Source organism: Poromitra crassiceps (genome assembly GCF_964638095.1).
Source record: "Poromitra crassiceps genome assembly, chromosome: 11".
Lineage (NCBI taxonomy): Eukaryota > Metazoa > Chordata > Actinopteri > Beryciformes > Melamphaidae > Poromitra > Poromitra crassiceps.
In genome coordinates this window covers 50838563-50853216 of record NC_139643.1, presented here as the reverse complement: position 1 = coordinate 50853216, position 14654 = coordinate 50838563, and the positions used below count along the sequence as shown (strand labels likewise).

The window sequence follows — 14654 nt, the reverse complement described above, 5'->3', positions numbered from 1 at the left end:
AGGCCACTCGGCACCCTGTCGTGGGCCGCAAGTTGAGTAGCACTGCTGTAGCCTATCTCCAGTTTCACCATGGAGGATAAGGGGGTAACACCATGGAGGATAAGGGGGTAACTTGACAAGGAGTTGCCAGACGATTGGTAGGTGGAGATCACCAATTGTCTGGGAGCTGAGAGATGAGCTGTTAACAAAAACAGCGGTTCCTCCTCCCCTCTTGCCGACTAAGCTATATAAGACGGGGAGGAGTGATGAGAAGTCGAGGAGATTGTAAAGAAGAAGCCAACGGACTGAGCGGACTCTGCAGAGAGATAAGCTGAAGCAGGGGTGTCAAACTCATTTTAGTCCACGGGCCACATGCAACCCAATGTGGTGTTAGTGTCAAGTGGCCCAGACAATGAAAATCAATAATAACTTATAAATGACAAAACCTCAAAATGTTCACGTTTATCTTAGTGTAAAGAATTACAGGTACCCTACAACACGTAGGGTTATCTCAGCTACCATCAAGCACATTATCAAATCTACTGTCTGTACTGTGCATTATAATCAGGGGTGTAGTGGAGGGTAAACGCAAGTAAACAATTGACCCACCCCTTTGAAATTATACAGATAGTTTACTCACCTATTCAGATCAACTGTATCAATCAATGAGGGCAAACAAGGTGCGTGAACTACTCACCTTGGATAGTTTACCCACGTGTGCAATTCTCTATAGTCAAGCAAAGGTAATGAAAATAGCTGACTATTTAGTGAAGATAACATGAATAGGCGACTTCATATTTAACTTGCTCCTGAAACCTGGTATCTCTTAGCCTTCACAAGTGCATCACATTGGATTGAAGGACTTCTCAGTGCAATTTTCACACTTTGCAAAGGCATCCTTTGGGGGGCCGGATCTGATCTGGCCCCCGGGCCGCATGTTTGACACCCCTGAGCTAAAGACTTAAAGACTTGGCAGGAGACCAGTCAGAGAGATCAGAGAGAACGTGAAGGTGCTGGCAGAGCAGCAGCTGATAGAGAGTCAAGAAAGGTCAGGCAGGCAGTTGGGCTAAAGGGGCAGAGAGCAGGACAGTGTAACTGAGTGTGGAGGTGTGTATGAAATGCAGCCTAACACGGGTGTGTATCATGGGGCACTGTGCCTCCTGTCCTGTGTGCTCACACTCATCTGGGCTGAAGACACCACCATGACCCGAGCACTGAGGCTCATGTCTGAGACGCCACTCATCGACGGGTAAGTGATGTTCCTCAAAATGAGCAAGAGACAAACAACGTGTCAAAGTGTCTAACTGCTTTGTGATGTGTGGGGGTTAATGCACTGCTACAATGTGTCTAACAGCTTTGTGATGTGTGGGGGTTAATGCACTGCTACAATGTGTAACTGCTTTGTGATGTGTGGGGGTTAATGCACTGCTACAATGTGTCTAACAGCTTTGTGATGTGTGGGGGTTAATGCACTGCTACAATGTGTCTAACAGCTTTGTGATGTGTGGGGGTTAATGCACTGCTACAATGTGTCTAACTGCTTTGTGATGTGTGGGGGTTAATGCACTGCTACAATGTGTCTAACAGCTTTGTGATGTGTGGGGGTTAATGCACTGCTACAATGTGTCTAACTGCTTTGTGATGTGTGGGGGTTAATGCACTGCTACAATGTGTCTAACAGCTTTGTGATGTGTGGGGGTTAATGCACTGCTACAATGTGTCTCACTGCTTTGTGATGTGTGGGGGTTAATGCACTGCTACAATGTGTCTAACAGCTTTGTGATGTGTGGGGGTTAATGCACTGCTACAATGTGTCTCACTGCTTTGTGATGTGTGGGGGTTAATGCACTGCTACAATGTGTCTCACTGCTTTGTGATGTGTGGGGGTTAATGCACTGCTACAATGTGTCTAACAGCTTTGTGATGTCCACATCACTACACACTGTGTGTTGTTTATGATGAGAGGATGATCTTCACATCACTACACACTGTGTGTTGTTTATGATGAGAGGATGATCTCCACATCACTACACACTGTGTGTTGTTTATGATGAGAGGATGATCTTCACATCACTACACACTGTGTGTTGTTTATGATGAGAGGATGATCTCCACATCACTACACACTGTGTGTTTATGATGAGAGGATGATCTCCACATCACTACACACTGTGTGTTGTTTATGATGAGAGGATGATCTCCACATCACTACACACTGTGTTGTTTATGATGAGAGGATGATCTCCACATCACTACACACTGTGTTGTTTATGATGAGAGGATGATGTCCACATCACTACACACTGTGTGTTGTTTATGATGAGAGGATGATCTTCACATCACTACACACTGTGTGTTGTTTATGATGAGAGGATGATCTTCACATCACTACACACTGTGTGTTTATGATGAGAGGATGATGTCCACATCACTACACACTGTGTGTTGTTTATGATGAGAGGATGATCTCCACATCACTACACACTGTGTTGTTTATGATGAGAGGATGATCTTCACATCACTACACACTGTGTGTTGTTTATGATGAGAGGATGATCTCCACATCACTACACACTGTGTGTTGTTTATGATGAGAGGATGATCTCCACATCACTACACACTGTGTGTTGTTTATGATGAGAGGATGATCTTCACATCACTACACACTGTGTGTTGTTTATGATGAGAGGATGATCTCCACATCACTACACACTGTGTTGTTTATGATGAGAGGATGATCTCCACATCACTACACACTGTGTTGTTTATGATGAGAGGATGATGTCCACATCACTACACACTGTGTGTTGTTTATGAGGAGAGGATGATCTTCACATCACTACACATTGTGTTGTTTATGATGAGAGGATGATCTCCACATCACTACACACTGTGTGTTGTTTATGATGAGAGGTTGATCTCCACATCACTACACACTGTTTATGATGAGAGGATGATGTCCACATCACTACACACGGTGTGTTGTTTATGATGAGAGGATGATCTTCACATCACTACACACTGTTTATGATGAGAGGATGATCTTCACATCACTACACACTGTGTGTTGTTTATGATGAGAGGTTGATCTCCACATCACTACACACTGTGTGTTGTTTATGATGAGAGGATGATCTCCACATCACTACACACTGCGTGTTGTTTATGATGAGAGGATGATGTCCACATCACTACACACTGTGTGTTGTTTATGATGAGAGGATGATGTCCACATCACTACACACTGTGTGTTGTTTATGATGAGAGGATGATCTCCACATCACTACACACTGTGTGTTGTTTATGATGAGAGGATGATCTTCACATCACTACACACTGTGTGTTGTTTATGATGAGAGGATGATGTCCACATCACTACACACTGTGTTGTTTATGAGGAGAGGATGATCTTCACATCACTACACACTGTGTTGTTTATGATGAGAGGATGATCTCCACATCACTACACACTGTTTATGATGAGAGGATGATGTCCACATCACTACACACTGTGTGTTGTTTATGAGGAGAGGATGATCTTCACATCACTACACACTGTGTTGTTTATGATGAGAGGATGATGTCCACATCACTACACACTGTGTGTTGTTTATGATGAGAGGATGATCTCCACATCACTACACACTGTGTGTTGTTTATGATGAGAGGATGATCTCCACATCACTACACACTGTGTTGTTTATGATGAGAGGATGATCTCCACATCACTACACACTGTGTGCCTGCTCACCTTCCAGCCATAATGACCTGCCATGGCAGCTGAAGAGGCAGTTCAACAACCAGCTCAACAAAGTGGATCTGAACAGACTCAGCACCACCCACACCAACATCCCCAAGATCAAGGAGGGCCGGTTGGGAGCACAGGTACATAGAATATTCAGTGGTTCCCAACCTTGGGGTTGCCTGGAATTCAAAATGGGGTCGCCTGAAATACAACCCCCTCCCGAAAACCCTTTTTTTCCTTCTCCCCTGAGAGGATTCTGACCACAAGTTTACAAGAGTTTAAGTCAAGATTCTGAGAATAAAAATCAGAATTATGAAAATAAAGTCAGAATTCTCAGATTAAAGTCAGAATTCTCAGATTAAAGTCAGAATTCTGAGGAAAAAAGTCAGCATACTGTTTACTGTAACCGTATTGATGAGGTCACTGATGATATTACTGATGTACCGAGTACCGACATTTGAATGTGTGGTCCCTAGATGGTCCAAGTGGGGTCACAAGCCAAAAAAGGTTGGGAACCCCTTAGGGCTGCACGATTAATCGTATTTTCATCGTCATCGCGATATGAAAATGCGCGATGAACACATCGCAAAAGTCACGTGTTATCGCAATAAAAAAAATTATATATATATATATATATATATATATATATATTGTTTTTTTTACAGTGCACCTGAACGCAACATGCAAGATACCGGCTGAAATGTTCATGTAATTCTGGCCAATACTCCATTCTGTTATAACATTTCAGTCTAGAATATGGAATATCTTTCAATAATCGTTATGACTAAAAGGCTAAAAGTGATCTCGTGTAGGAAATGACTGTTCTACATTGAAGTAAAAATGTAAATAATTAACTTGTTGGTTTTGGATTTTTTTTAGCTTCAAGAGTGCATTTTTGTTCGTATGACCCTCAACACAGGCTTTGAGAATCCCGTGCCACTTACTGATACGTATGCTTAAATTAACACACTCATATTGCAAAATGAATTTAGGCCCTCACTGTAATACTTCAGAAGTTGAATTTGAAGTTCAGCATTAATACATTTGTCATTTTTTGTCTTAGATTTACCTTTGTGTGTTATTGCAATATAAAACTACATAATTGAGAATCGATTCTAGATTCTGGAATCGAGAATCGTTGGAATCGAGAATCGATTCTGGAATCGGAACGTGACCCCAGGAATCGGAATCGGATCGGATCGTGGCTTAGCCGGATCGGAGCACCCCTACCCATTAATATTTTTGTTTATAGCATTTTGTTATTTATCGCAGGTCATATCGTCATCGTAATATTGAACAGTGTTATCGCACATCGCAGCTTTTCCTCATATCGTGCAGCCCTAGAACCCCTGGACTATTATGTCGGGGCGGCTGGGAGCACAGGTACAGACTACATGCAGGTACAGACTGTGCTGGGAGCACAGGTACAGACTACATGCAGGTACAGACTGCTGGGAGCACAGGTACAGACTACATGCAGGTACAGACTGTGCTGGGAGCACAGGTACAGACTACATGCAGGTACAGACTGTGCTGGGAGCACAGGTACAGACTACATGCAGGTACAGACTGTGCTGGGAGCACAGGTACAGACTACATGCAGGTACAGACTGTGCTGGGAGCACAGGTACAGACTACATGCAGGTACAGACTACATGCAGGTACAGACTACATGCTGGGAGCACAGGTACAGACTACATGCTGGGAGCACAGGTACAGACTACATGCTGGGAGCACAGGTACAGACTACATGCTGGGAGCACAGGTACAGACTACATGCTGGGAGCACAGGTACAGACTACATGCTGGGAGCACAGGTACAGACTACATGCCTGAGTTCACACAGCATGGGCAAATGGAAGGAAGGGCCATGTAAAGACTGTGCTCGGTGATGCTCCTGCTCTGATCATGTGAATTAAGCGAATGTGTAAGTTCATTTTCAAACATACAGGTGATAGAAAGTTTAAAAAGATGTATTTTTTAGAAACACTGCTTTACAACTTTTTCACTCCAGTGTTTTTAAAAATAAATCCTTTTTAGAATGTGAATTTTTTTTCTGGCATAATGTTGGGGCCAAAATTCGTCGAGTCCAAAGGATTGGTTATTATCCTCTGCCTCCCCCATCTTATGTTCATAACCGATGTGTAAAGCATCATCTCAGACGCCAGGGAATGAATGCATTACAGAATCCTCCAGGTCGGCTAACGATAACCTCCATGAAATGTATTGATCAGATCACATTCAATTACTGAGAACACAATATTGTGATTTTTTTAATTGCTTGTAACCACCAGGGCCTTGTCCCATTCTGAAATACACTGCGCTATTAAGGAAATAACGGCATCTTGGGATAGAGGGGACCACTCCAAATAACAGAATTTAGAATATACATAACCTGCCAAGAGATCATTTAGGACACTTGTTTCTCAACGTTTTTCATATCAAGGACCCCTAATTTGGTCCACATTAGGGCCACAGACCCCCATTTGATGAGATTTTGTCTCTTGAACCCAAATCCGAGAATATTTTTTGTTAGATCATGATTTTGTCCAGAATTCCTCGACTATTTGTATTGCATAATAGGCCCTTTTCACGTTGGCCATTTTGTGTCGAAAAGGCAGGGTAAACACAGGTGCAAGCAAAACAGTAATGAGGGTTTTTCCGACTTCCAATCATTGAAGAAAGAAATGGCCGGCGTGAAAAGGGCCTATTGTGTTAACTTCAGAAATGTACTGAGGGACCCTCTGGAACCCCGTCTAGGAGCCCTGGTAGTTCCTGGAGCCCACGTTGAGGACCATTTAGCATCAAGTATGGAGCTGGAAAGTGTGGATGATGGATCTGCCTGCATGTGACAGAAGGCGGTGCAGGAAAATAAAATGTACCAGCTCAGTATATTTGTCCTTTTTCAGTCCTCCTGAATGTATTAATCCAAATGTTGCCTTTGTTCCTCTGTTAGTTCTGGTCGGCTTATGTGCCGTGCGCCACTCAGCATAAAGATGGCGTCAGACAGACGCTGGAGCAGATCGACGTGGTCCACAGGATCTGTCAGAAATACCCAGAGACATTCATGTTTGCCACCAGCAGCCAAGGTGACTTTTAGTTACACACTACATACATTTAGTTACACACTACATACATTTAGTTCACTACATACATTTAGTTACACACTACATACATTTAGTTACACACTACATACATTTAGTTACACTCTACATAAATTTAATTACCGTACACACTACAGACATGTAATTACACACTACATACATTTAGTTACACACTACATACATTTAGTTACACTCTACATACATTTAGTTACACTCTACATACATTTAATTACACACTACATACATGTAATTACACACTACATACTCATGGAGACATTTTAGCACACCAACATTTTGGGCCATTCGCCTATTTGCCATATTGCCAATAGTAAGACGAGAAGATCGATGCCCTTGTCTTCTCTGTGCATGGCGTGCAGTAGAAAGTAGCGATACACTATAATATAGTGAACTATATGATCAACACTACATATAGTTTACCAACACTACATATAGTGAACTATATGATCAACACTACATATAGTTTACTATATGATAAACACTACATATAGTGAACTATATGATCAACACTACATATAGTTTACTATATGATCAACACACATGATACATATGGTTGGAAGCATCACTCTGGTCTCTCTCTGCACTACACAGATATCATGGAGGCCTTCCAGCAGAACAAGACAGCTAGTCTGATTGGGGTGGAGGGGGGTCACTCTGTCGACAGCAGTCTGGGAACCCTGCGCACCATGTACCACCTAGGGGTCCGCTACCTCACCCTCACACACAACTGCAACACACCCTGGTAGGTCTCTCTCTCTCTCTCTCACACACACACTCTCACACACACACACACTCACACACACACACACACACAGACGGAGCTAAAATGAAGAATTGTCCTCAATATGTATTTGTTTGACACAGTGTCTCAGAGATGTGAGTAAAACAGCCCAGCCGTCTGTGTTCATGGGGGTCGTCTCTATGTTCCCTCAGCATTGGTTAAGGGTTAGGGTCGTTTGGTAGGTACTGTACCTAACATTTCTTTCCCCAGGATGGTGAAGGCATGACCCACCCTTCTCTGCCTCTCATTGGTTAGCTTTAGGCATGGGGAGTGATGATTGGTCAGGTTTAGGCATGAGGAGTGATGATTGGTTAGGTTTAGGCATGAGGAGTGATGATTGATTTAGGCATGAGGTGTGATGATTGGTTAAGGTTAGGGTAAAATATCAGGGTAAGCCAATCAGAGGCAGAGTAGGGCGGGTCATGCCTTTGCCACCCTGGTAAAAGAAATATTGCATTAGGCACTGATCAGAGGGAACATATTGTAGGGCTGAGGGAACATAGTAGGGTTGTCGAAAGTATCAATAAGGATCAATTAAAAAAAATGTTTTAATTAAATTAAAATTTGAAATGGATACAATACTCATTTGCAACAGGTATCGATAGTATTGTTGAGTATCAATACTAAAAATTAACAGATATATTAGTCTTTTGTATCAATATCAGCAGTGCTTTCTCTTAATGAAAAATCAAACATATTACTGATGTTTCCCCCCCTATCATTATTGCTTCAACAAGCTAAAAGTGTTCTGATAGGCTGATGACTAGAGCAGGGGTAATCTGCTGTGTTCTGATAGGCTAATGACTAGAGCAGGGGTAATCTGCTGTGTTCTGATAGGCTAATGACTAGAGCAGGCGTAATCTGCAGTGTTAGGTCAAAGGTCAAAGAGTTATCGGGCCTAGATTATGGAGAAGCGTCCATCCATCTGTCTTCCTTTATTTTTATGCCTTTCATTGACTCCGCCTCCTGGTGTTAACATCTTGTGTCCTGTCAGGGCGGATACCTGGCTTGTCGACGGTGGCTCAGAGACGTCTGAGCACAATGGCCTATCTTCATTTGGAAAGGTCAGTGGTGGAAAACTGACTTTTAACACATTCACTGCCAGCCGTTTTTTTTTTACTGTAGGTAGCTTCTGCCAAGGTTTTTTTTTGAGGATTCTGGCTCATCTTTCAACAGCCGAGGATTATTTTCTGCTAAGATTTTGTGAACACAAAATCTCTTAAAAGAACTAATAGAATGTGTGCTTTCTCTGTCTAAAAGAGTTAGTTTGTAGAGTTAGTAGTTATGTAGGCATTAGCACTTGAATACAGCATGGTTTCAGCGTCTGAAAATTTAAGGTGAGAAAAATGCCTTTTTGTGAAATTCGATAGAACAGTCACTTTAACCATTCATTTTTGGCATCAGTAAGACGTCAGACATCTAAACAATAGTTTTGAACAGTAATTTCCTCCATAACAGCAGGAAACCCCCCTCTCCTTCAAACTCCTCCCTCCATGTGTGTTCTCCTCCTGCCTCCCTGGCTCTGCAGCGGGCGTGTCACAAGCGAGTTGCTGCTGCTGCTGCTGCCTGTCTGCTGGTGGCCGCTCTTTGGGCGAGTCTGGATCGGCTCGCTCGTTTCTTGGGGTTTCGGTTGAGAGCTTTGATGAAGCTTTTGCGATTCTGGTCTTATTTATGCTGCGTGTTTCAAAGTGTGTTCCACCCGTAATCTATTATGCAAATTTGCAATCCCCCACCGCCAGCTCCCTGCGCGAAAGCGAAAGCGTTTTCGCCAATCCATTTTCATGAGAATGGCTTCCTCACGCGGCTGTTTTTGCTTGGCTTTCTCTCGTCTGGAGAGCACTGTCGCCACTTAGTGGGTCGGTAAAATAGATTATACACATTCAATACCTCCCATATTTTAATATGAAATGTAAAAGGGGTTGATCGACGTCCCACCGTCAAAAAAATAAAAATAATTTTAAGACGAGATATCTCGTCAACGGCAGTCAACCGTTTTTTTTTTAAAGACGAGATATCTCGTCAACGGCAGTGAACGTGTTAAAATAGCAGTAACACAGCATACTGGATGAATGCACACGTCGTAGTGTTTGTCACTGTCTTTTTGGTGTGTAAAAGGTGCAGCTACTGGAACGCTTTTTGTGAGGAGAAACGGATGAGAACAGAACGCCTGCTGCTAGCTTACCAGCTTACCAGCCGCACTAACCACCTGGTTAACGTAACGTTAGCACTTTTAGCAGTAATGTTACTAACAATACAGTGTTGTAGAACACGTAAGGCTTACCAGATATTTACAGTACATGTCCAGTATAATCCATACTGCCTTTGATCGTTGTTACAGTAACGTCAATTCACTGATTAGCCAAAAATCATAAAAGTGGTCCTCATTTGTGAAGATTATCTTGCTGAAGTTTGCTGTATAATAAACATTTGTTAACCACAGACGTTATTTCAAGCATTTAACCAAAATCACCCTACAAAAATCCCATAGACCTTTACATGTACATGTATGTACAAAAGAGTGACTTCTGGACTCCAACTCCCACAATCCACCACTTCCCTCACCTCAATCACCTCGTCACAGCTGCAGGCAATGGTGCTGATTAGACCCATCAGCCACTATATAGTGTGTTGGCCATTTTGAACTAGTGTCTGAATTCTCATCTGTTATTTTGATTCCCTCCACTATAGAATACCCACAATGCACTGCAATTTCTAGTGAACAGAGAATGTAACCTACATTTTCTCCCATATACCACAATGCAATGCTGTCGTGTTTGTCGAGTGAGGTAGTGTCCGAAACTTGTTTGATCCTTCCCCATATACAGTAGTTCACTATAGGATAAACACTACATATAGTTCACTATATGATCAACACTACATATAGTTCCTGTGAGAGCAGTTAGTCTCTGTTCCTGTGAGAGCAGTTAGTCTCTGTTCCTGTGAGAGCAGTAGTCGATCCTTTCACCTTCTCCTTTATGGCAAAAATGTTTGAGAACAAAGAAGCTGGCCGGCCTCCTGTGAATCCCTCATCCTGCCAATTGTTTGCTAGGATTTGTTGTCAGCAAAACCAGCTTAAACAATGAGTCTCTACGAGTTACGGTTGTGGAGATACGTCCGCCCTGCCTGCAGGACTACAGGAGAGAGATAGAGGACAGGAGATACGTCCGCCCTGCCTGCAGGACTACAGGAGAGAGATAGAGGACAGGAGATACGTCCGCCCAGCCTGCAGGACTACAGGAGAGAGATAGAGGACAGGAGATACGTCCGCCCTGCCTGCAGGACTACAGGAGAGAGATAGAGGACAGGAGATACGTCCGCCCTGCCTGCAGGACTACAGGAGAGAGATAGAGGACAGCAGTTGGGGGTTCCAAGTCACTGACCAAACACTCTATTTGAGTGATTGCTGTCAGAATATAGAGCCAATTAACACTTACTTTAACACAAAAACATCGCTGAATGCAGCTTTAAATATCAGAGAAAATAAAGAGGGAGGAGTGTTTGTGAATGATCATTCTAACAGTCAGAATCCTTGCCCACAACAGCAACTGATTGTGGAGATGAACCGTCTGGGGATGCTGATCGACCTGGCTCATGTGAGCATCAGAGTGATGCACCAGGTGCTGGACATGTCTGCTGCCCCGGTCATCTTCAGCCACTCCTCTGCCTACTCTATCTGTCCACACAAGAGGAACGTGCCTGATCACATCCTCCGGAGAGTGGTGAGTATCTCCGTCTACTCTGTCTGCCCTCACAACGAGGAACGTGCCTGATCACATCCTCAGGAGAGTGAGCTGAGAAATAACAGACAGACAGAGGGAGAGGAGAGGAAGGGAGAGAAGAGGACAGAGGGGGACACCAGAGGAGAGAAGAGAAAAGAGGAGGAGAGAGGAGACGGGAAAGAAGAGGAAGGGGAGGAGAAGAGAGATGAGGGGAAAGCGGAGGAGAGGAGGAGACAGCAAGGGAGGGAGAGGAGAGAAGTCTCAGTATCTCCTATCTGACAAAAGCAGAAATGAGTGCTTCCTCCTTCCTTCCTTCCTTCCTATCCTAATAGCTATAGGGAAGGCATGTTTTTTGTGTAGCACATTTCATAGACAGAAGCAATTCAAAGTGCTTTACATGAAGATCAAAGAAAAGAGCAGCGGGTAATACAAAGATTACAAAGCGAAAAAAGATGAAATTCATGTAAAAGAACAGGCAAAATGCCAGACATTAAAAGTCAAATAGAGAAATAATCTACTCCCCCAAAGGAAACAGAATCAAGTGGTGGTCAAGTTATTTCCAGTCGCACTTTTGTGACTGAATCCATATGCGTATTTTCTCAATCCATATCAATATCTTCGTGTCCAGATCAGATCTCAGTGCTGCTGCAGATCAGATCTCACTGCTGCTGCAGATCAGATCTCACTGCTGCTGCAGAGGTGGCTACAGTAGTATCGTCAAATATGGTCACAGTCTCTTCCATTCCCAGTGGAGATTTTAGACCAGGTCTAAGATCACCTGATCAGGGTTCCTCGGTCAGAGAGTTTGTGTGTCACATGACATCCTGTCTCTGTCTCTTCCCCAGAATGAAACGCAAGGCATTGTCATGGTGAACTTCTGTAATGACTATGTGACGTGCAGCCAGACGGCTAACCTCTCCAACGTTGCCGGTAACTTACTGTTACTTTGACCTTTAACCTTCCGCCGCACAGACAACTACTGTAAACCCAATGATAAAACAAACATACTGTGATCATTATTTCCCCTTTAGATCACTTTGACCACATCAAGAAAGTGGCTGGGGCCAGCATCATTGGTTTTGGTGGAGATTATGATGGAGTGGAAAGGTGAGTACAAAAAATATATAAATGTATGATGATGATGATGATGATGATAATAATAATAATAATAACAATGCAGTTTAACTTACTGTAACTGTTGGCAAAGTTATATGCGAGTACTAAAGAAGTAAAAACCTATTCTTTCCAGACGAGTCTAAAAAATGATATATATTTTTTACAGACATTAACAACAATGTTCAGCTAAAACTATTGACAGGGTTCCCACACCTTTCTCAACATCACATTCAAGGACTTTCAAGGACATTTTCCCCAAATTCAAGGAGCCAACATGGCATAGTTTGAGACATGGATCAAGTATTGTTACAATAAGAATTACTTTTTTTTTTACCTTTATTACCAGACAAGTCATTAAGAACAACTTCTTATTTACAAAACAGAAGCTCACATCCAATTAAAAAGAGCGAGGCTTGAATGTGTGAACACTTCTCAACTGTGCTGTGTTAGTGATGGCAGGCAGACTATGTGCTCTCTTGCCTTCTTCTTCGCACTTTCAAGGACCCATGTCTAGTTCTTCACAAACTTTTAAGGCCTTGGTTTATTTTTTTCAAATTCACAAACTTTCGAGGATTTCAAGGACCCGTGGGAACCTAGATGTAGGTGAAAGATCATTTTTATTTATTTTATTTTATTATTATTTACTTTTCTTTGACGCAGCGTTGCGTGTGTGTGTGTGTGTGTGTGTGTGTGTGTGTGTGTGTGTGTGTGTGTGTGTGTGTGTGTGTGTGTGTGTGTGTGTGTGTGTGTGTGTGTGTGTGTGTGTGTGTGTGGCACTGTCAGAGTACCGGAGGGTCTGGAGGACGTGTCCAAGGTTCCTGCTCTGGTGGCTGAGCTGCTGAGGAGAGGCTGGACCGACCAGGAGGTCACCTCAGCTCTGGGAAACAACCTGCTCCGAGTGCTCCGAGAGGTGGAGAGGGTGAGACACACACACACACACACACACACACACACACACACACACACACACACACACAGGCAAACCCTAGCCCTGGCCTGTCTCTTTCTCTCTCTGTATGGGAGAGAACGTGAAAGCTCTGAGTGGTTAGTTTGACCGTGCATATGAGCAACGCTTTTTGTCTTTTGAACATGTTATTGACATACAGTATGTGTTGGCTGCTAAATCATATTGCTGCACCGTTATAGCAGCCTGATAATCAGACTGAATTGTCACCTGGTTACCACGGTTACCACACTCTATTTCCATCTTCTAAAGAAGAAGCCAAAACTCAACTTGGTGGAGTGGGCAGATTCCAAGGTCTGGACCCGGCATCAACTTGTGGCCCGGTGGCCAGATGCCGCCCGCGATAGGGTGCCGAGTGGCCCCCCGGCCATTTTCTGATTCACAATGAAAACTAACATTAAATAAAGTTGACTGAGCTCCAACTAAATTGTCAAATACTGCTGCCTACTCGACGCCCAGGCACTATATTACATTACATTGTGTCATTTAGCACAGTGGTTCCCAACCACCGGGCCGCGGACCGGTACCGGGCCGCAACGCATTTGGTACCGGGCCGCGAGCCCGGTCCAAATAAATAAAATATATAAATAAATAAAAAATATTTTTTTTACAAACTACAAACATAAATAAACGTCAACTTGAAACTATGTTTCAACTACCATTACGACAATTTTTTCCAACTATCTACCGGTCCGCGGCACAAAAAAGGTTGGGAACCCCTGATTTAGCAGACGCTTTTGTCCAAAGCGACTTACAATATCACATTTTGTCACCAGTACAGAAAACAACTATGCAACATAATCCGTGACAGCTAAGACATTTTGATGGACTACTAGAGAGAGTAGCACTTTGTAGAAAGTAGTTAGAAAAATCATTGCAATCAAAGTGCACTTTTTCTAATGGAGGGCAATTCGGTTAGACTGGTGATTTTTGCTGCTCTCGTCTCGTCTAATCCTGTGTCTCTCAGGTGCGTGACAGCCTGGAAGGCTCTGCTCCAGACGATGTGCCGATCTCGTATGAGGAAGTGAAGAACACCTGCAGGACAAGCTATGGTTACCCCGACCCCAGCACCAACTCTGACCCCAGCACCAACCACGACCCCAGCACCAACCACCACCCAAGCAGCAACCAGGAAACAGACAACGATGCTGCTGCCCAGTCTGTCAGCCTGATGGCACTTGTGCTCTCTGTGGTTCTCAACAGTCTCATCACACAAACCGCTTTATAG

The 14654-nt window shown here is 43.4% G+C and overlaps 1 protein-coding gene across 1 annotated transcript; it reads left to right on the top strand.

Moving 5' to 3' along the window:
• Window positions 1-1181: 1181 nt before the first annotated feature.
• Window positions 1182-14654, top strand: LOC310785092 (dipeptidase 1-like; the record flags this gene model as incomplete). Its single annotated transcript, XM_083646078.1, has 10 exons — window positions 1182-1228; window positions 3738-3864; window positions 6681-6813; window positions 7438-7588; window positions 8622-8691; window positions 11170-11346; window positions 12192-12276; window positions 12378-12453; window positions 13246-13381; window positions 14394-14654. The coding sequence occupies 10 exons, from the start codon at window positions 1182-1184 to the stop codon at window positions 14652-14654; spliced, it is 1263 nt and encodes a 420-aa protein (XP_083502204.1).